Below are 23,244 nucleotides of genomic sequence, written 5' to 3' on the forward strand. Positions count from 1 at the left end.
GTGTGTGTGTGTGTGTGTGTGTGTGTGTGAGAGAGACTGAAGGAGAAAAGAGCCACAATCATCTGCCAGCTCTTTAACTATCCTTGATGGTTTTCATTGTCTTTGTGTCTGCATCCGGCTGCATCTCGGCCTGCCTCTGTTTGTTTGGGTTCCTGCGGCAGTGCGCTGACATTTGAGGAGAGCATGAACACTGCTGGGACTGCGCTGTGACCCTGTTCTCCTTCACATTTCATTGTAATAAGGTTGCTCAGTACATGTGCAGAATAGCACTGCAGAGGGGACCCATATAGTTTCAGAATTAAACAGTAGGCTGTGAGTGTTGCTGTTAGTTTTGTGATTTCTAAGCACATGAACACAGTGGAGTGACAGTATTACGTTGCTGGTATATTGCTACTGGATTTCAAAATTGAATATTTATTTTTCAGAGAAAAGTTGGGTTTATTACTTGTAAGAAGAATGCAACCATGAAAACAAAGTTTCTATCAATCTAGTATATAACACTGTATAGTGTATAACACTGATATTGACTTCAGTTTTCCTTATAAGGCTAATAAGATCAAATTTATATACAAAGATGAGAAATCACAGAAGCTTGTTTACTTGCTAACAGTAGGTGCAGATGGTAACTGATCTCAGAGCAGTGAAAGCAGAGCCAGCAGCAGCTTGTCTACCTCGCTAGTCTCTTGTCTCTTATCAGTTTCTTGTCAAATACGAGAGGTTTATCCACAATGCTCACACATAGACACCAGAAAAAGCTGCTGACTTTACATTGTGACAAGCATAAATCAGGACAGATACACCAGCAGAAATGAGACACACTTCAGATTTCACTGGACTCATAGTCATTCAGAGTTAAGGCTGCTTCCAGCGACAGCAATATGGCAGTAATTTTTAAGAGACGGAGAGAGATGAGACAGGCTATGATGAAGGGCGCTGTTTGAGATGCAAAGGGAAAGAAATCTTTTGCTTTGAAATTGATGTTTATTTTTTGATTTCACTGGGCAAGTAGTGCTACCTTGCTTTCCCTGACTGAGATCAATGTATATAAATGGTAATTGTCACCCACTGGTTTTGGAGTGACCATATTGAGATAAGAGGGTGGACCGCTAAGTTTTCAGCTTTTGGCTTTTACAATCTTGATTTCCATTGTCCTTGATAAATATAAATAAATCAACATGCTAATATGGGTTGTCAAATTAATCGGGCAGCAGCTTGAAGTAGTTTGTTAGAAATAATGTGGAAATTGCACAAATTTATCTTTTTGGTTTCAGAGAAAATTCTAAGTAAATTCTAACGGTGGAGCAATCTATATAAACCTTAGAGACTAAATTTAGGTCAAAAATGGGAAAGAAGTTCACAAATTCCCCGTGATTCCTTGTAGAAGTGAGTCAGTGCTGCTAATTTTAGTAACATGGATGTTTGTATTGGTGGTCTTACTGATACTATATTATAAACAAGCACAAGCCTCTATTGTTAAAAGGTAATGCAGTTCCCATGTGAGTTTTCTTCTGATTCATTTTCAGCCTCTTGTCCATACATGAGTGCCTTATGGCACAACAAGGTTAGCCTTCCTTCTCGCCACACCCACTTGCACATTCCACAACACACCTCGGCCTTTCCAGGGCTCCAGCCAGAGCAGGAAAAAAGTGTCATTAAAGCCCCAACCTCCCTCCTCTTCCTCCTTTCTGTATGTCTTTCTCCCCAGCATGAAACATAGAGAGCTATATCTTTACTCCCTTACTTCTCTCCTTTCCACCTCTCTCCATCCACCCACGCCTCAAGTATGGTCAGGGCTCCTTTCAGCTGCCCACACTGACCCCTGGTGGAGAAAGGCAGTAAAATTGCCTAAAGCCTTCGTCTGCTCTAGCCTGTCAGAGCTGGCAGTGACTAACAGATGCCCCCGCCTGCCTGGGCAACAAACTAGTTCTGGGAGAGTCTCAGCTGACAGAAGGCAATGTGTCTCCTTTGTGTTACATGATGGCATCCTAAAGGAAACATCTCTGAATGTTTAGAAGCCACTCCCTTCAGCTCAGGTTTTTTGTAAGCCACCATTGAGCGTGTTATTGTGTAGCTTCATCAGACATAATAAAGAAAAAGAATCCTACACTACACGATTACACTATTAGTAAATTCAACTTGAATTGTTCTGATCCGACCACAGGCTATGAATAAACGTGTTGTGGTGTGAATGGCCGTCTGTACCACTCGTCTCAGTCGACACAGTGCTGTATTTAATTATACTCTCATCAGCAGTCACCACAGGGAAAGAGGATTTGAATCCATTTGGAGACAGGAGGGAGGTTCCTTGTTTACTCTCGTTGTTGTTTTCAGTCTTTTTGTGGTGGTGCAGAGTTGGTTTAAAGGGTTTGTTTCAGGAGACAAAAGAGGCAGCGGGACAGACTGGGGCCCACCCCACCCCGTCTGTTTATGCCTCCCCGGTTCCATGCAAACACACATATCGACATTACACAGAAAAACACATCCTCTTACTGCTGCATACTTTTTACCCTCAGAAGATTTATTGTTGAGACTTCATGTGTGCCTCTCTCCCTCCCTTCCCAAGGGATCCCCTCTGAACAAAGGGAAGCGTGTCTGTTTCTGCCTGGGATGTCGTCCCCAGGCAATCCTCATCATGGCTTTATTCAGAATAAATGAAGGCTCAGCAACGCCTCTGCGCTCCTCCCCTTTCCTCCACTCCCCTCTCTCTGTCTCTTTCTCTGTCTTATAACCGTCTCTCTCATGCATAGATAAACTCACACACATCTAAAGCCATTCCTTCCCAGTGTGTAAGGGACATGATAGTAATAAGTGCAGAGTGGTACAGCATGTCAGTGAGGCACTGTTTTAGCACAGAGATGGAGAGACGAAGGGTACATTGTTAGATACTACAGCAGCGGTCTCCAACCTTTTTTGCGCCACGGACCGGTTTATGCCCGACAATATTTTCACAGACCGGCCTTTAAGGTGATAAAACTAGTACTGCTACGGAAAAAAGAAGATTTATTCATAACACACGTGAAAAGACCCAGGAAAACCGAGTTAATGATAAAAACGATAACAAAATAACGCTTAAAACCGATAAAAACCCTGAAAACCATACATTTCACACCTGAGCCTCAACTCTCGCGGCCCGGTACCAAACGACTCACGGACCGGTACCGGTCCGAGGCCCGGGGGTTGGGGACCGCTGTACTACAGTACATTTTTACTGTTGTTGGCAAATCCAATCTGAAACTCTAAACTACTGGTGTGATTCCACCTCTCAGTGTTTTGTGATCTCCATACTTTGTCTTTATATTTTTAATATGGGTCAAAAATATTGATTTAGCTACTTATGAAACTATAGTGCAGGACGTTATTAATGTCAAATTCCTTTTTGACATTATAGTCTTCATATCAAGACGTCTGTTTTAGAACTTTAATTATTATTTGATTACAATTGATTGCTTATTATTAATTAAGAAATTGGAGGCCAGCAGTAGTTTTTCAACAAACATTTCAGTGGACTGGGGGATATAGTGCTTGTCCTTGGAGATTATTTCTAGTAGAACATTATAGAACACTCTAGTGAGCATTTTTCAGACCTTCACGCTGACTCGGTAATTTCAATGGATTCATTTTTTGAGCCAAGCTCAAGTTTTCAGATTTTTTAGGTCTAAATAAACAGAACTGACCAATCAGATGACTGCATTTGGCAACGAGTGTACTTGTAGCTCAAAATGCAGCCTAGTTGAATTATTATAATATATTATAATTACTAGTATAGTACTATTTCACCTCAGCCTCTGTGAATTTTTTTCCAGATGTGGTGCTTTAACGCGAACTCCTGGTTTAAACCATGAAAGTCTCCTTGCTGCTGCCTTCTCATGAGGATTGGATGAACCCAGGATCTCAGTTTCTTCCTCGTCTCGTTAGGAAACATCAGGACCAGCTTCAGCTTTTTATAACGTGTTTTCTGATGATGAGGAAATAATAATATACACCTTCAAAAAAATACATCTTTATTATATCATCATTATGTTCTTACTTCAGCGGCTAAAATATGCTCTCCTGAACTCATTGAGCTGTTCTTTGATAACGTGCATTTCTTTTAGCTGTTTCTTAATTTTAAACTTATATAGGGATTATAGAGTTCTATATATGTTGCACAAGTGAGTGGACCAGAGCATGTCAGCTCATATAAAATGAAGTTGTATGAATGTTCTCCTTTCCTCACCCTATTCCTCTTTTTGTCTTTCAGTGAAGGGGACTGGTGGGATGCTCGCTCCCTCACTACCGGTGGCAGCGGCTACATTCCCAGTAATTATGTGGCTCCAGTGGACTCTATCCAGGCTGAAGAGTAAGTAGCATATGTGTGTGAGCGTGCATTTGTTCATACCCGCTGACTTTCATAGAGAATGTGCTCTGAAGTACTTTGAGATTAGTGGATGTGAAGCTTCAGACTGACAGCCGCACGTTAACCTTCTGAGAAAGGAAGTTCAGGAGAGAGGAACAGTTTATACTTTATACTCAAGGCAAGCTTTTCTACTGGCCTTATAAAATGGCATTTATGTGACACTATAAAGAGTATTATGTTTGATTCAGACATCAAATGGATGGATTATTGTAATCTTCCACTCAGATGTTTTTCTGAATCAAGATTCAGTCAATTCACTGTGAAGAATTATATTATTCTTGTGCATTTAGCTTTGTAGAGAAGCATTTTCATACAGTGGTAAGCTAACGAGCTCACATAGGACAAGAGAATGAAGTACCAGTGGCAGACCTGCCAGTTCTGGTGTTCTCTGGCGAATGCCATTCAAACTATATGGCGTTGGTCTGTCAGCACAGGGCCTGATAAAGGGCACTAATGTCAACCTTATAGCATCTGATTCTGACATGTTGTTGGGAAACATGCACAAGTAGATCACTGGAGGTCATTTTGGAGGGCTCTGGTAATGATGCCCCTGCTCACACAAAGAAGTACATACTGGTCCAGCTTCAGGGTTAATGCATGTATATATCCCTGCCCAGCTCTTCTCATATCTCTTGCTACTCCTGAACACTTGTGAGACTGTATTAGGAGATGCAGAAAACCCTATGTGCCTTTCTAAAAGAGCCAGACTACTTCCTCAACTTGAATGGACTACAGGTACTGTTTCATGCTACCAGTAGTGACAAGGATCCTATTGAAAACAAAAAACGAAAGAAAATTGAGTCAGGGGGACAAGGAGAGAACAACGATCTCTTGTTGGAGGTTGTCTTTGTCACGTCTGCCGGGGCAGTTGGCATGGAAGGAATGAGGCTGAGGACCCAAGTGGAGGCAAACTGAGACGAAGGTGGATGATAACAAAAGCCTTTATTGATGGTTGAACAAAAGTACAAACAGGTGGCACAGAGAAAACTAACCAAAACTAAGCATTAAGATAACGCAAACCTGAAACTAGAAAACTTGGAAACACGAGGACAGAGGTAATCCAAAGGAACCACAGGGGATGATAACATGCAGGAGGAAACGCAGACGATCAAACTGAACAAAGGAAAGCACACACTATATACACACCAGGTAACAAGGCAGGAATGCATAACAGGAGGAACACACGGCTGGGATTAATCTGACATAACGAGACACAGGAAGTAAAGCAGACTACACTGACAAAGGACCAGGACCATCAAAGTAAAACAGGAAACACACAGGCTGAACTCAAGACATGTAAACTTAACACAATGAACCTGAAACGTGGGACAGGAAGGCACAGACTAGACACAACACGGAACACAGGGAAGGCACATAACAAAACCTGAAATCAGCAAAAACTAAAAAACTAGGGAGCTAGAAATACTGAGACAAAAACTAGGAGACTAGCAGGGACAAATCATGAACTCAGAAACTATATAATAATTCAAAAATACAAAACCACTGAGTCACCGACCCAGGACCGTGACAGTCTTGTTGTTGATTTTATACTGTACCTGTTGTTATTTTCATTTACACCAAAGCATTTAGAATCCACTCACAATAGTTTATGCATCCTTGCTGGACAGATTGATATCCCTAAAGTTTAACTGACTAACTTATACTGTGATGATCAGGTGTTCCCTTAAGATTTTTGAGCAGTGTATTTTTTTCTATAAAAAATGTAGTTAAATGTAGCTAACAAAGCAGTAATTGATGCTCTTGTTGATGGAGCTTAGGGTTGTAGTACATCCATCAGTTGAAAGGGCACTCAGAAATCTGTGAGGGGAGCAGAGACAGCTGCTGGGTAGTGTTGAGCACGAATCGTTTTCCAAATTATTGCTCTCACGTTGCCATTAGGGGTGGGGGGAAAAAATCGATACTGTGTAGTATCGTGATATTTTGTTTGCTAATAATGTATCGATACAGGGACAGCAGAAATCGATATTTTGTTACAAAAAAAGTTTTTTGACTTCAGAGCATGTTGATCAGCTCCTTTTTCTGAGCAAGAATCCTGACATTCCTTCACTGTCCAAATGTGTTTAACTTGTTTTTTGGCAGCAATAAACATGACAGTTTACTTATTTTAATTTAAGACATGTTTTATTTTAATTAAGTTTAAAACTTTTTTATTTAATGTAAAATTATATTTTGTTTTAATTTACTTTCAAATTCTTCAGTTGCTGAATGAGCTGCATAGTTTTCATAAATTGCATAGTTCAGAATAGCTATAATTGTACCAGATGGTTGCATTCAGTTAAGTTGGACTAGACTGTAATACAAACCGTTCAGTTTGTCAACAATAAAACTGACTGAAATGAGAGAAAGACTGAGTGCGAGACTTTGATATTAGATAAAATGAATATTGATAAAGTTTACCTTTAGGTACAGAATCTGAATATCGCAAAATATTTTTAAAAATTGCAATAATATCGTATCGTGCGTTAAGTATTGTGATAAGATCGTATCGTGGGATGTATGGTGATTCCCACCTCTAGTTGCTATGTTGTGATACTCGAAACAAATATGTAATGTAGGAATGTAGATTGTCAGTGTTACTCTCCATCCATAATATCAGTGTTGACCGTCTCATCATCACTTGATTTCATCATGTGTTACATAATGTTAAAAGGTCAGCTGGCAGCAGGGCTCTCAGTGATGACATCGCAAACCCCGTGTTCCAGTGCTATCATACACATTTTGGCCTCATTCATTTGTCCAACAGTGTTGGCCTCTTGAGAATTACGCTTATCTTAACAGTCTTTTAGCATCATCAGACTAAAAAGCTCCACGATACTGTCCGGGATTTTCTGATTCCTTGTCAGAACCATTTTTGGCAATACCCCTGGAAATAGTAGTACTATGATGTGACCTTATGCATGACTTGAACACAGTGACTGCAGTGTGTCTGTGTTTGACTTCTTTTCCTATATTTGCAGCTGGTACTTTGGTAAACTGGGCCGTAAGGATGCAGAGAGGCAGCTACTGTCTACTGGCAACCCTCGAGGCACCTATCTCATCCGAGAAAGTGAAACCACAAAGGGTAAAAAAGCCACAAAACAGACACACTGACACACATCGACCTGTAAGTGTGTGTGTTTATGCCATGACAGATTTACTACTTAGGAGTAAGAAGTGTTCACAGCTGCCTGATGGTGTAATCACAAGTAGAACGCATGGAGTATTTTCTAAGCTCTCATATTTCTCATAAGACTTTTGTAGTAAAAGTGTAGTGTGATAGCCTCTGCTTTTTGAATAGCAGCAGAACTGGATGGGTAGAAGTGAGTACTGAAGTGTTGAATGGGAACTTGGTGTTCAGTGATTCGAACCTCCTGGTCTGTCTTCCTCAGGTGCCTTTTCCTTATCCATACGGGACTGGGATGATCTCAAGGGCGACCACGTCAAGCATTATAAGATCCGCAAGCTAGACAGCGGCGGCTACTACATCACTACCAGGGCTCAGTTTGAAACACTGCAGCAGCTGGTTCAGCACTATTCAGGTAAAATACAAAGATTCTATAATTTGTCATGTTGTGTAAACTTGTAACTATTTTTGTTTGTTGTGTATTTAAGGTCCACTTAAAAAAAAGGTAGCTTTGCAGTTTGTTCTTGTAAATGTGCGACTGTTCAGTTTGAATGATTTTAGATTGTAATTGCTTCTTCCACATGAGCCACAACAGTGTTCAGTGCCGTTTTGGTTGAATGTCATTAAAGCTGATGGAGAGGTGGAGAATGGCTAAAGGAAGAGTCTGTGCAGGTGTACAGCTCTTTGTTTCAGAAAACGCTGAATATGAGCCATTGTCATTATTTATTCAAGTAAATTTGAAGAATTTCAAAATATTCTCATTCTGGTCTGTTTGGATTTTCTCCTCTTTGTTAGGACAAAATATACTATGAGATAATACAATATGGTTTTATATGTTTGTAGAGGTATAGGGCTACGTTTGTGTGTTAATCCTTATATATTTATATATTTAAAGTATATATACTTATATATTTAGTATTTAAAAGTAGAATGGGAGGCAGAGCGTTTAGTTTTCCGGCCCCTCTTCTGTGGAACCAGCTTAATTCAGGAGATAGACACTATCTGTCTCCCGCTTCAAAGTTTCCTTTTTGCTAAAGCATATAGTTAGGGCTGGATCAGGTGACCCTGAATCCTCCCTTAATTATGCTGCAGTAGATGTAGGCTGCTGGATGATTCCCATGATCTTCAGTCACCTTTCCTACTCACTATGTGTTAAATAATGTTCATAATATTCTAATATTATCTAATATATCTAATATTCTAAACTCTACGCTTACAGCACAATGCTTCCACTAAAGCTATTAGTTTTCCCTTTTTTCATATAGATATATATATGTTGTTAAAAGCTTATGTTTAAGATGGACAACCAGTCAGTCAGTCAGTCTAAATGGAGAGGGAACAGAGCTAAAACAGCCTCACTAATGCCGAGTGTAAGATAATAAGAATCAATTTGAACCTAGAAAAAAACAAATAAAATAGGTTGATCTTAACAAAATTCGTCCAGTTTTAAATGTGTTTATCCTTTTTACATGCTCCACTTCTCCACCAGGTCTTAGGAAATTCAGCTTGGTACTTTCTGCTTCAGTCCAGGTAGACAGGAATGATCACATAAATTTAAGTTCAGATAATAATCTGGTAATATTTAATGCTGTACTGGGAAATGCTGAATGTATGATGCAGATGTCAAGAAAGTGCATCGCTGGCCTGAAAACAAGCAGATCAAACGGGAGAAATGCCTTTTCTTTTTTTAAAAGCTTTCCAGACAGACGTTGCCGTAGACAGATTTGTCGGTGGATGCAGAGCACTGACACTGCGACCCCATTTTCACAAGCCCAAATAGGAAAGTGTTTTGTGTGGTGTCCGTTTCCGTGAATTGATCAAACATGCATTAAGCAAACACTGTTACGCTGTTATTGCATTTTCACATACAGGAATAGAAGATGACTCGTACTGTGAGACACAAAGACATGGCCTGTGTTGGAATACCTGCTAGTTTGTGTCTCACGTGCAACTGGATTCACATAAATTTTTAATGCAGCAAACAAGAGGCCACAGAGAGAGCACTCTGACACCCTGAAGAGCCACTGTGAGCCCATCCTGGTGTTCATATTGAGCTTATTGGAAACGGACACCCCACTGGTGCACTGACACATATATGTTTTACTTATTACTTGTTAACACGGATTCTGTTTTTCAGCATTTTCTCACTGTCTCGCTTCTACTTGTACTTCTTTGAAAGCGTGCTCATTTGTTGTGTTTGATCTCTCTCATTCTGCATCCTTTTGACTAAGAACGGTGCTTTTCCAGTCACGCTCCAGTTGTCATTGACATATTGATCTCTTGAAGTCCTAAAATCAGTGCCATGGATTTTCTGTATGCGTTAGCGTCATGGCACATTAACTGTCCGTCCTGCACTTTATCGCCACTCTAAATGGCATATGGAGCACACCTTTGCAAATAACCTTGACTCTTTGCAGGGCTTATGCTTTTATTGCTTTCTGCTTTGCGCTATTTTCTATTTTACATGTTGCTGAAGAGCCGAGGAGCATATCGGGCATCGTAGAGCGTTGTTCTGTTCTTCGCATCACCTGCAGGGGTCAGAAAGCAATAACTCTTGGCTGCTAATCTGGCCAAATTCACTAACAGGCTGAGAATCAAACCTAGCTTTACTCTGTTCAAACGACATTTCTGCTAGTCACGAGAGAGAAAATTAAAAGCTGCACGTGATGAAATAAAATAGTCAGTTTCAAGGAGTACTGAGTTTTGTTTGTTGTTTTGTTTTTAATTTTTATCGTTTTGCATTTTTAGTTGTAGAAATCCGATTCCTTAAGTGTATTTTTACAAATAAATGGCTGCAGTTCATGATGATGCTTTTGCTTTTTGCATCCCACTGATGTCAAGATCACTCTCTGGTCTTTACCTTATAAGGTCAAATGCCTTCTTGTGAATTGGTACCATTTAAATAACATTTTATTAAAATGCATTGATAGAATCAGTGGCTTCAGGGGAACAAATTACAGTAGGAGTGTTGTTACCTGCTCTCACTCATTCACATTCTGGTTGCGTAATAATGTCTTTAAAGGCAACTGACCCAAGAGAAGACCAGGAAACAATCCTCTGAAATGATTTACTGCGATTATAAAACGGTTAACAAGCTAGCCCTGTCTACTTTTATATTCTGTTTATTTATTTGTTTCGTGATAAATTGATGTGACAAGGCACTGAATGGATTTGTGTATGATCCTACCATCATTCTACCAAAACCAGGTGTTGGGAATTGCTCAGGTTTGTAATTGATTAGAGAGCAGAACATAAACTTTAATAACTGTCAGCAATAACACATTTATGAGCAGGCAAAATGGAGTTCAGCAGCATCACAAAGACTAACTTGGTCTTCAAAATAAAATGAGCTTTCCACACTTTAAGCCGCCACCTCTTTCTGTGAAACACCCTCTGCTTCTGTGTTTTCTCCGTGGAGACGGTGCACATATTGACAGCTTTTATGACAGCCAGTGGAGAATACACAGAGCCGTATTGATGTTTGAGCGGAGCAGCTGTGGCAGCAGGCAGGTGGCCCAGATGGGCTTTGATGGCCGTGTTCCAGGTTTAACACTCCTGTGGGTGAGACGCGGGCCTTTATCTCATCTTTACTGCCCTGTGCAAACACCCTGGGGTCTTACCAGTGACCGTGAGGATAAAACCAAGGGTCACTTTACCATTGCTGTCAAGGCAATATCTAAATATCAGCGTGAGGATGCCTGCGGAAACTCTGACCTAATCCACTGGCTTAATCAGTCGGGGGCAAACATGAGACTTCCTTCAGAGTATAAGAAAGAATGATTTGAACGAGCACATAGATGTCGTGGTGTTATCAGCTAAAGTGACAGCAAACAGGCCTAATCTAAATGGAAAGGGCACTCATCGTCCTAAACAAGTATGGTCGATAATGCTTTTCATAGTACACAAAGTACCTATGATTTAACGTTGCATAACTATAAATATATACATTTTACCGTGCAGCTATCTCTTTACGTAAATGGCCATTGTTATCGTAAACCGTGTGCACGTCGCCATGCCCTTAGCCACAGGAAGCCTTTAGAGTCTTTAGTTCTGCTTGTTGCTATTGAGTGTTGAAGACTTTTACTGTTATACTGTTATACTGTGATACTCTACCAACCCAGGCCAGAAATAACCATTAAAGTCATTTAAATTTCAGCTGTAACTGCAGAGCTAGGTACTGTTTTATTTTAGCTTTCCAGCAACAGATGATGCTTGTGAACTTATAGCACACTCAGAGGTAGACTGCCAACAATTTGAAATGACAACCGACCCCCAGTTTGGCTGTTTGGCTACATGTCAGAGCTTCACCACCCCACCCAACAGTCTATACATCATTACTCGCTTGTTTTACAGATTGTTGGGAGTTCAGAGGGTAGACTTCCAACTCTAACTATGCTCTGAAATCATATTATAGAAAATGAGAACATTTTAATAGATTTCTATTCGTTTTGGCTATTAGGAAGAATATACTTAACAAGTTATTACATAAAAAGCCAGTTGTGAAAAGTTCATCAGCCAGTGCTACATCACAACGCTCTAATTTTATAAGTATGAGACGCGTGTGACTTGTAAGCAAACTGATTAATCTGATGATCAAGATGGATGAAAGAGGCCACATCCTGAATCTTTTCACCTGTAATCAGCTCATGTGCCCACCAGAAAGGGAAAACAGAGGCGCTGGTTCTCAGCTTTGATGTTTACTATGCTTCCAGTTGTTGTGCTACTCTGAAGCTTGTCTTTGTCTCCTGCAGGGTGCTGCGCTAACCCTCTGTACATCTCCCTCTCTCTGTCTCTGCTCTTTTTTGCGCGTTGCCGTGTGCTGTGTGCAGATCGAGCCGCGGGGCTCTGCTGTCGCTTGGTGGTTCCCTGCCACAAAGGCATGCCCCGCCTCGCTGACCTGTCCGTCAAAACCAAAGACGTGTGGGAGATCCCACGGGAGTCGCTGCAGCTGATCAAGCGTCTCGGGAATGGGCAGTTTGGGGAGGTTTGGATGGGTACGGATCGAGTCGCCTCCGAGTAAGGGGGCCACTCGGAAGGAGCCACACAGAGCTGACGGAGACACCAGACACAGTCCAAAACACAGGCCAATAATCTGATGGGTTCGATCAAATGAGAACATGGGGCAAAAATGTTGGTAATTCTTAGATTGAGGGCGTTGCCAGTCAAATTGTCCTTGTTTTCCAAACTTTTCTGCCAAAATAATCTGGAAAAATCATCCAGTGTGTCAGGAAACTCTCACAGCCTCCTTCCATGTGTACCTCACTGCATGTTCCTTTCCCCTAACCCTGTTTGCCTTACCTCCCCCCCTCCCCTGTAGAGAGTGCGGATGGTTTGTGCTTTAATTTAACGGGCGTGTGTGTGAACTACATCCCTGACACTGTGGGCTTGAGTCATGATGCCTGGGAGATCAACAGAGACGCACTTGAGTTGGAAGTAAAGCTGGGAACAGGATGTTTTGCCGATGTGTTTTATGGTAAGAAAATTCAAAACCAAACTTTGAAATTTTCACTCTGGCCCACCCCACAAGTACACGTGGAGTCTCCTTTATGCTCATCTATGTATTCATAATTGTGCCAAGAAGCTATTTTGCCATTTCACATGCAAGCTGGAGCTTTCTTATCCCTCTCCAGCACTCCCACAGGATTTTTGTTTTAGTTTCTTAAGACATAAACTATAGTCTCTTTGAAAATCAGCTGATACCTATAAGAATAGTTTTCCACCCCACAGTGTATGTTTGCATTCTTATAATATTCCAGTTGAACACTGAGGTGGCCCTGAAAGGTGAAATGCATTGCAGCTTAAGAAAACACCAGCAAACAGAAAATACTCAGCAAAAGTACACACAAACACACACAACAATACTTTTTGTGTGCTTTTGCAGTATTTCTCTATTTGCTGATGGTTTCTCAGTTGCAGTATGTTTGACCTCTCTGGGCCACTGTAGCAGCAGGTTACCAGTCCTGACTTCCAAAATTGAAAGCACAGTCACGATGCTACAGAAGCCCACTCTGATATATGAGCTTAATCTTAAATTAAGCCCCTTAAAATAAACAAGTAGGTCAAATTTGTCTTTCCTAAGATTCTTGTATGTTTACTGTAAAAATAATATAAAAAAGGTACTGCTTCAATAAAATAATTGTAGTCATCCATACCTTTACCTACATTCACACAGTATTTTGATAGAGTGCATATTGGAGGCATAGCCGTGCTGTGTTACAGTCACTGACATGTAACCAGTGAGGAGCTTACAGGCTTGCCTTTGTTGATCATCCTACAAAGGATTATCCGCTCCCATGTTGGCGTATTGTGACTCTTAAAGCCCTGCTGAATCTCTCTCCAAGCCTTTAAAAGCCATTTCAAATCAATGTCCGCTCCAAATCCCGTACACATTTAATTATCCTTCAGCCCAACCACTGTGCATGAAAGATTATTCCCTCAGTCTCTCGATCGCTTCCTGTCTTGCATGTTTATCTCGTTGTCATTTCAAAGCAAGACTTTCCCCATGTTTTTAAACTACAGTTGCCTCACACCTGCCAATCATGTCTTCGGGTTAGAGCACAGGGTTGTCAAGCTTGACTTTGAAATGACACGAATGCATTTTCCCACTGTACTGATGCCAGCTTCTGTGTACCAGGAACGTGGAATGGCACCACTAAGGTGGCAGTGAAGACTCTGAAGCCTGGCACGATGTCCCCAGAGTCCTTCCTGGAGGAGGCTCAGATCATGAAGAAACTCCGTCATGATAAGCTGGTGCAGCTTTACGCTGTCGTGTCTGAGGAGCCCATTTACATCGTCACAGAGTACATGGGCAAAGGTAGATGGAACACACCCACAATCCACAGCTGCTTACTTGAATTTTTCATTGCACCCCAAAAGTGCTAGTTATTCACTTGTTAAAAAATAATTATTTTTATAAAATAAGAGTTTCCTGTTTCAAAATATGCAGTTTCTCTCGCTTTTACAAGCATCTTATACTATGTAGAGTGATTTTATTGAAGAAGAATAGAAGAATTTTGTCATCACCATTCAATTACGAAAAAGATGAATTTTTACAGAATTTCTGTTGAAAGAGAAAACTAATAATGGAGACACAAGCTTAAAGCTCTGTGTGACAAAAATGGGTTGTAAAGCAGTTGACCTTGCGTTGCTTTTGGTTGCATGTCAGCGAGTTTGCCTCTCTCACCCTTGTGCAGAAACAAAGTGTGAGAGAGGAAAGGACTAACACCAAACAAGAGAAATAGCTCTTGGTATGGTTTTGTGCGTAAGCTGCAGACTCAGAAAACGTAACACAGCCAAGTTTTGCAAAGCAAAGTTAATTTCCATTAGTAGAAGAGTTTAAAGTTCTATGTTATGTTGTATGTTGGTTGTGTCACCAGCTCAGTCCAAGCCCCTGTATGTGTCTTCACTGACCACTATCTCAGTAAAAAGCAAATTATCTGCAGGAGATTCTGAACAGTCCATTCTTATGTGATATCATCTCCTTGCTTTTTGTTGTTGGCATGTACACCAAACAGTAGAACTGTAGAGGAAAGATTAAAGAATAAATTTAGCAAAGTAATCACAATCTACTGGAATATATATATATATTACATATATAATATATATAATCCAGTAATTGTGATACTTTCTAACATTTATTATATATATATATATATATATATATATATTATATATATATATATATATATATATATATTATATTATTTTATGTATATTATATATTATATATTATATGCATTGTATATGTATAATATAATAGATATATATATATTATATATATATATATATATGTGTATATATGTTATATATTATTAATAGTATATATATATATATATAACATTAATATATATATATAATAATTATAAAGCCATAAAAAGCATATATTGTGGCCTAAAAGTGAAACTTGTGGCCAGTTAAAAAAAATGTCTGTCAAAGCACTTTGTTTCATTCCAGTCTGAAGAGTGAGCGCTCTGGAATGGCAAACCCTGCCTTTCAAAGAGAGTGGAGATGATTAAGGCCTGCAAAACAGTCCTTCAAAACACTGGAGTTCAGAGATGCCACAAGAAAGCGTTGTGGACGCGCATTAATCACCAGAGAATGCAAGAATGGAAACTTTGATGTACGTTGCTGTGTCTGCTGCGTGCAGAGCCTGCCATATCTAGGTCAGCCAATTAAGCTGGAGAGGAGTGCCTTTAAAAGAGCCGATCCACTGTGGAATTGTATGAATGTAGAAGTTTATGTGGGGATCTTTTTAGGTCCACCAATCCAATATTTATTTTTGTAGCTGGCGAGCTTTTTGTGGCTTATTTCTAAGAGATATTCACCTGATTTTTCTTCAAGGTTATTTTACTTCAGATTTACAAACACTTCCTGTGTTCCTGTGCACAGGGGCACGAAAACCAAAACTGATTTAATAAAGTTGTGTTTTATTTATTTTATTGTGCACATGTGTGCAACATAACATGTTTTTATGCCTACTCCAGGAAGCTTACTGGACTTTTTAAAGGATGGAGAAGGACGAGGGTTAAAACTGCCTAACCTGGTGGACATGGCTGCACAGGTATGCCACAGACTGCAGGTTATGGTCCTGAAAATGGTCCTGCTATGGCAGCAAAATCTGTTTGTGCAACCATAAATTCCAAAACATCCCAAAACCGTTAGGACACTGAATAAAATGTAAATATGCAATTCAATTCAGTTTGATTTATATAAATGTACACCCTACAATATGTGGTACTATGAAGTCTTTTAAGCTAAGATAGGGCCTGATTATTCAATATAATCACATATATTCTAATATGTGATTAGAATATGGTCTGACATTGGTTAGATTAGAATATATGTGATATATTTGAATAAATTTAAAATAGATTCTGGATTTAAAAGGGATCCAATGAAGAGAAGCCAGTACAGGAGAAATACGCTCTCTCTAGTATTCTCTGTTAGGATTCTTGCTCCAGCATTTTAGAACAACTAAAGGCTAAAGTCCGCCTCTAGTGGCCACTCCAGAAACTGCACTTCTGCATTGGCTTACTTTTTCAACCCCAGAACTTGTGCCAGTAATTCTACAGCTTTGTTCTTTATAAAATATGATTCTACACTGGTTTCAGTGTACCCTTCTTGTTGTCCTCTTTTCAAAACTGCAACTTTATGATTGCTCTAATCATGTGATTAGAGGACTTCATTAAGAGATAACTTGAGGGCTTCTATTGTCAATTTCTTTTTATTTGACCCAAATCTTTAGCAAATAGAGAGTCATTGAGAGAGAAGTTGAATCAAATCAATCCAAACTGCAACGACATATCTTACTGAGGGCTGTCCTATCAAAAAACAAGCTTTACCTACCGTTAGATATAGATATAGATAAATAGATATAGATGCTATTAAATGTATTCTCGTGAAGTGAGAGCAACTCACAGTTGAGACAGAAATTTCTTTAGCTATTGTTGCCTTCTGTGCTGTTCTCAAGGTGGCAGCAGGTATGGCCTACATTGAGAGGATGAACTACATCCACAGAGACCTACGCTCTGCTAACATCCTGGTTGGCGACAACCTGGTGTGCAAGATCGCCGACTTTGGCCTGGCAAGGCTCATCGAAGACAACGAATACACGGCTCGACAAGGTAGGGCTTCTAACTCCTTTCCAACTCGCTCAGAAACGATGTTAAATGCACATACTTAATGCTCCCACTCACACAAGCTCACATGCTGCCTGACTGCATTAGATCATGGAGGAAATTCGCTCTGGGAGTTGCAAGCTTTGCATTACACCCACAAGAAAATGACTAGCCAGCACAGCCAGTCAGCTCCAAATATTTTTCTCAATAACACAGACATTGAGGGAAGACACTCCCTGCCCCAGAGACACAGAGAGATTTTAAACTGGACATCATGTTACTTCGCTATTGACCCTTGAAGCCTTTGAGATATTCAGATATCAGGTTGTGCTAGCTGTTCCCTGATTTGGAGAAAACATATTTGTACATTCTGCATTCTGGAAGTATAAATAAATATCCACAGACCTTTTTCTGATCTAATTGCCATTTCATCCATCAATCCATTTTCATCCGCTTACCCAATTCGGGGTCATGGACAAAGTGGAGCCTATTCCAGCTACCGTAGGCGAGAGATGGGGTACAGCCTGGACAGATCACCAGTCTGTCTCAGAGACACCAAAACGTCGCTGTGCCCTCATAAAATAATTCTTGGGTTTAATCCTTTTAATTCAACAAAGGAACATTTTCTTCCACATTTGAACTTTAAATGTGCAGAAAGACAGTTTCATGCAGAATTATGGGTCATGTTAGATTAACGTTTATAACAAATGTACGTGTCAGCACTCAGAATACTGTAAATATCGTCATTTCCCAGCTGGTTAGTTGAAGCTCATAGCAGCTGTTCATGCCATTTCTATGTGCTCAGCAGATACTGTCATTATGTTGTAATTTCTTTCCTCCCTTTGACAAATGAAGTCATTTTGTTGCACACATGTTCTTTGCTGTCTGCTAGATGCTTCACTTCACTTTTAAAAGTCAGACCTCTGATGTTTAATCTCTGGTCTCTAATTTCCTTCCTGACTTTTCCCAGGAAGTACTTTTAAAGTTTAATCAGTTACAATCAATGACAGCGTGTGAAGGGGAACCTAAGAGAAAACGTGAATGTTCCTTTTTATCCTGTAAATTTTTTTACAGGCTGTATTGCTGGTATCAAATTTGTACATGTTAGCATTGTTCACTTAAAAGAGAAAGACCACCACATATACAATAATATGCATTTACACACACACACACACACACACACACACACACACACACACACACACACACACACACACACACACACACATGTATATATATGTATATATGTATATGTGTGTACTTTAAAGATAAATTCATCAAGCTAGTTTAAAATGATAAGGGACTGTGAAGGCCCAGTATAACAGAAAAAGGATCATGTTAAACTGAATAAACCTGAAGTGTAGACATGCTCTCCTCGTTAATGCTAATGTGGTCTCACTGCTCTCCTTCAGGTGCAAAGTTTCCCATCAAGTGGACCGCCCCAGAGGCCGCGTTGTACGGGAAGTTTACCATCAAGTCAGACGTGTGGTCGTTCGGCATCCTGCTGACGGAGCTGGTCACCAAGGGTCGGGTGCCTTACCCAGGTAAGGAAGGGGAAGGATCAAACAGTGCAGTAGAAGCTAAGCTCTGCTCGCTCAGCTGCTTTCACCTTGAGCCGGTCAGTCTACACTGATTAAGGGGCTCAATAAAGGGGAACTGCGAAACACTGAGCAGTTACCAAAGTACACACAGCTATCACAACAGGCAGCTCCTGCTGCTGTTTATGGGATTAAAATGTTCCTTTACGCTTGGGTAACCTTCGTTTCCCTGCCAGAATATGAGCTAACCCTTAATTACTTCTGCTGCCCTGTGGGACAAGATACATTTTACACAGAAACAAAAAGAAAGAGAGTGGGAGAGGCTGGGGCGTACTCCGTATACAGCTCCATGCAGGGAGGGGGAACACGTTTGACCAGATGGTGCTGGTGGGCTGGTTCTGCTGTAGAGAGCAGGTGAGGATGGTTAGCTTGCAAGTGAGCTGAGGGAAAAGCAGCACCTTAACAGCTTTATAAGGTAGTGGACAAAATAGCAGAAAAATGGACTCAAGAAAGAGAACTATCCTACCCAGGAGACACTTGAGATGAAGATTATTGCCAGATTCAGTTAAAAACTGGAAGGTTTCTCAGATCATCTGGAAAGAGACCCCGTAGAATTCAGCTGTTTTTAAAAAGGGAAAAGACATCATTTGAATTTATATTGAATTTTATCTGATCTCAGGGTCAAAATTATACAACATCAATAAAATTTGGTTAAATGTCTCGTGGCAAGTTTCACTTCAACACTTTTGGGAGCCAACAACAAGCTTCTAGCATACTTCAGACTGGATATTTGACTGTTCATTGAAGTAGGTTGGCATGAAGCATAGTCCACAAATTTTAATAGGCATGAGGTTGGTGTATTGGGAAGGCCTCTGTGTTAGAACACAGTTTCAACTGTCTGGCTGTCTGGTTGGAGAATTTGGAGGTAGTCCATTATTCCGTTCACTTTGTGCAATGTACCACGAGCCTCTAGCAGCACAACATCCCAAGAGCATGACGCTACCACCACCATGCTTGACACTGTTACAGAGTTCAGCTTTGCCTCATCTTTACTACTACAATAATATCTCTCGTCATTGTGGCCAACTAGTTCAATTCTTTGTCCCATTTGACCATAAAGCTTTTCTCCAGAAGGCATTTGGCTTCAAATTTTAGTCAAGCACTGAGGACAATGACTGTGTTTGAGCAGATTCCAGTTTTTGGCAGGTTTCGAGCCACAGTGGATCGTGAGTTGTTCCTAAACAACCTAACCAATGTTAGACCATCAGAATAACTTTTACTTGAGTACAGTTGTTTCAACTGATGATCTGAATCAGCACTTGTCTAGAAATGGCTCCAGAAGACCTTCCCAACTTGTATAAATCTACAATTCTTCGTCGATGTTCACTGAGTTCCTTGTCCTTTCCCATTGTTCTGTATTGGTCAATATAAGGCTGCAACAATGCATTGAGTAACTCAAATAACTTGATTACAAAATGAGGGATTACAAAGAGCGAAGAGATGGGATTAAAGAGATTAAAAAGATGGTGAGCTCAGGTGGAGTCAAAAAAGGGGTTTTCTAGCATCCAGAACAACCAGCTGTAATCAACATTCAAATCTTTACTGAGAAAAAGCCGACAGGAATCCTTCATCAAAGCACCTGATTAACAACCTCCAACGTGAAGAAAAGCAAACTTTGTAGCTGCTTCCATCCACTGCTGTGTGTCTGTTTGATCACCTACTGAAAAGAAAATAAGCAAAAAGAGAAGAACACAGTAGGGAGACCACAGCAGCAACCAACATAAGCATAAGTGCCAGTAAATAATGAATATTGAATGTTACTGAGGAGCACTTAAGACCGACAACGCACGACATGTTCAGACTAGGCCATGTTTTTCAAAACTTTAGTAACATTATTTTGTAGATTTTGCTTTCTTCAGTTAGAGGTTTTAATTAAACAGATCTTCATTAAACAGCCCTTTGCAGATTCAGCATGTTAAGAACTGATTTTTTGAATTTGATCACTGCGTGATCCCAATCAGAGCTCCCGAGCGCTCTTTCTCACCTGCTTCCTGCATTTAATTTTCAGGTATGAACAACCGAGAGGTGCTGGAGCAGGTGGAGCGGGGCTACAGGATGCCGTGCCCACAGGACTGCCCCATTTCGCTGCACGAGCTGATGCTACAGTGCTGGAAGAAGGACGCAGAGGAGCGGCCCACCTTTGAGTACTTGCAAGCCTTCTTGGAAGACTACTTCACAGCCACCGAGCCTCAGTACCAGCCCGGGGACAACCTCTAACCCACCGCTACCACCCCCCACACCCTGTTCTTGCTTTCTCTCTCTGTCTCTCTCTCTCTCGGGGTCAGCTCGAGGCCTGGACACGATTAGCTACAGCAGTGCTATATAAAAAACAAAAACAAAAAAACTATGGATCCTTTTCAGCCTGGCCTTTTTATGTTAGGGATGTGTACAGCTTCCTCAGCTCAACTTGGGTTCCAATACAAACCCCCTGACGACACCGCCCTCAGTCTCCGACACGCCCCCCTAGTGTCTGAACTCTGTAAATGCCATAGTTAGCAAGGCTGATGGAACTGGGGTTAACTGGGGGTTGTGCTAATGCAGTTCCTTGTATTCAATGTAAATAAGAAAAGCTTGTTTTAGTTTGTCTGCTTCCGTTTCAGATTTTATTTTCTTCTGCACAAAAGTAATAATAATGATAAAAGGAAGTCAAGTACCTGAGGAGGCACAGTTAATCTGTATGTGTATTATACTGTAGCTTCTCTATTATTTTCTAGAGATTGAATTGGAAGGCTCTATATTTTTTTCTCATTTCCTATAAAAGAGAATTCATCGCTTTATTCTCTACTTTTCAGTTACACGTGTTATTGCATAAAGTTTCTCCTGGTGAGCATGACACAGTCCACCTTTTTTTTGCCTTCCCGTCACAAAAGCTTCTAGTTAGGCTGCTGCTGCTGCAGGTTCTTTTACAAACCATCTGCCACATTTTTGTAAATCACAGCAACGTACAAGGATTTTGACATATCCCTCATTGCTATTTGGGTGGAAATGTTTCTGTCTTTATACCACTGGTGTGTTATTTTGTAGCTGGGAGACAAGAAAGATTTTCATTTAAGAGTATAAATGTCTTTGATTGAGAATCTTCATTTGGAAACAGATCGTGGGGTTTTTCCTCCTGCACGTCCTCCACCCGAGCCTGCAGGATCAACAGGCTGCACCTGAACCAGGACCATCTTACCTCCTGAGCTGCTTCTTCTTTTATGTTTAAGTGACACGATTATATTGAGTCTTTGATTTTATTTAACCCTTTTAGGTGATCCTTCGAGAGACATTTGGAGTATATGATCAGGGGAGCTCTGGACCAGTTCATGTGACAGGAGTCTGAATGTGAAACGCATTGAAAATAAATGGAAACCAGCTCTGGTCTGGTCTTAATGCAGATGGTATCACAGCCTTTGGTAAATCCTCATTTTTCAGTTGTACAGCTAAATGGGTTTTAAGTGTCGCTAACTTCTCTCCTTTGTATCTTTCATTTCCATTTTTTATTAACATGACTCGTTTTGTTAATTCAGTGATTTGGCATTTGGAACTCAGAAAAGACCAATAAACATTTTACACTCTTTCCAAGACACTTATTATGACCAATGCCAGTGTTTTACATGTGTGTGCACCTGCCTGAGAAACCAAGAGAAACTGCATGCTCACAGAGCAAGAGAGCCAGTGGCAGCCAGGCCCTAGTTTCCCTGTGCCCTCACACAACTTGAAGTGGTCAAAAGGTGGAGTTGAAAAGAGAGAAAAAGAAACTAAAAATAGATGCAGCAAAATGTGACAAATTAACTGCCATGTTAGTACCAGCACAACTGGTAACAAGCCCTCACAGTCACAGGAGGCTGCTGTTGCTAGCAGCAGAGCAGGAGGAGGAATCTTATTCTGGATCTTGTTGTGACATATACTCTAAAAACTAAAGATTTTACAGTATTCCCTGAAAACCTTCATTTGTCTGATAATTTCTTAAAAACATGGATTACACAGCAGTAGCAAATACATTACATTACTGTAGATGTCTTTCTGAAATTGCTGTAGCTAAGTCAAGGATATTATCCTCTTGAATGAAATGTGCCAACACCGTGGGTTGCTGCTCTGCTCTATGCCTGATTATCATGTTAATAGTGTGACATTCTCACTGCGTACGATTCTGCCTGGTATGCAGTGAAGAACTTCAGTAATCAAACCAGTCTGTCAGATTCCATTCCTACAAGACTGCTCAAAGAAGTCCTACCATTAAATAATGTGTCAATCTTAAATATGATAAGTCTGTGGGCTATGTACCATTAATATGTACCCCTACAGGCCTTTAAGCTGGCAGTAATTAAACCATTACTCAAAAAGATTTGATCCAGCTGTCTTAGCCAATTGTAGGCCAGTCTCCAACCTTCCTTTTATCTCAATAGTTCTTTAAAGAATTGTTGTAAAGCAGCAACAGAGGAATGGTTTATTTAAAGAGTTTCAGTCAGGTTTAGGACCTCATCACTCAGAAGGTTAAAAATTATCTTCTTATGACCTGTGACAAAT

At 40.4% G+C, this 23,244-nt stretch overlaps 1 protein-coding gene across 5 annotated transcripts in view; it reads left to right on the forward strand.

Annotated features, from left to right (window-relative positions):
- Nucleotides 1-22,294, forward strand: part of fynb (FYN proto-oncogene, Src family tyrosine kinase b) — a 76,961-nt gene extending 54,667 nt beyond the window's left edge. For 4 of the 5 annotated variants that reach the window (XM_042223154.1, XM_005931051.3, XM_042223153.1 and 1 more), the window contains 9 exons: nt 4,241-4,339; nt 7,375-7,478; nt 7,786-7,935; nt 12,350-12,514; nt 14,155-14,334; nt 16,004-16,080; nt 16,990-17,143; nt 18,550-18,681; nt 20,744-22,294. In XM_042223154.1, coding sequence (XP_042079088.1) covers nt 4,241-4,339; nt 7,375-7,478; nt 7,786-7,935; nt 12,350-12,514; nt 14,155-14,334; nt 16,004-16,080; nt 16,990-17,143; nt 18,550-18,681; nt 20,744-20,952 — 1,270 coding nt within the window. In that variant the 3' untranslated portion in view covers nt 20,953-22,294. Of the gene's footprint in view, nt 1-4,240; nt 4,340-7,374; nt 7,479-7,785; nt 7,936-12,349; nt 12,515-12,837; nt 12,994-14,154; nt 14,335-16,003; nt 16,081-16,989; nt 17,144-18,549; nt 18,682-20,743 lie in introns of all 5 variants that reach the window. The other variant, XM_005931053.3, reaches the window with a different exon arrangement.
- Nucleotides 22,295-23,244: the final 950 nt, after the last annotated feature.

This window comes from Haplochromis burtoni, unplaced genomic scaffold (genome assembly GCF_018398535.1).
Source record: "Haplochromis burtoni strain Fernald_Lab_line unplaced genomic scaffold, NCSU_Asbu1 Contig_103, whole genome shotgun sequence".
In the NCBI taxonomy this organism is placed as follows: domain Eukaryota; kingdom Metazoa; phylum Chordata; class Actinopteri; order Cichliformes; family Cichlidae; genus Haplochromis; species Haplochromis burtoni.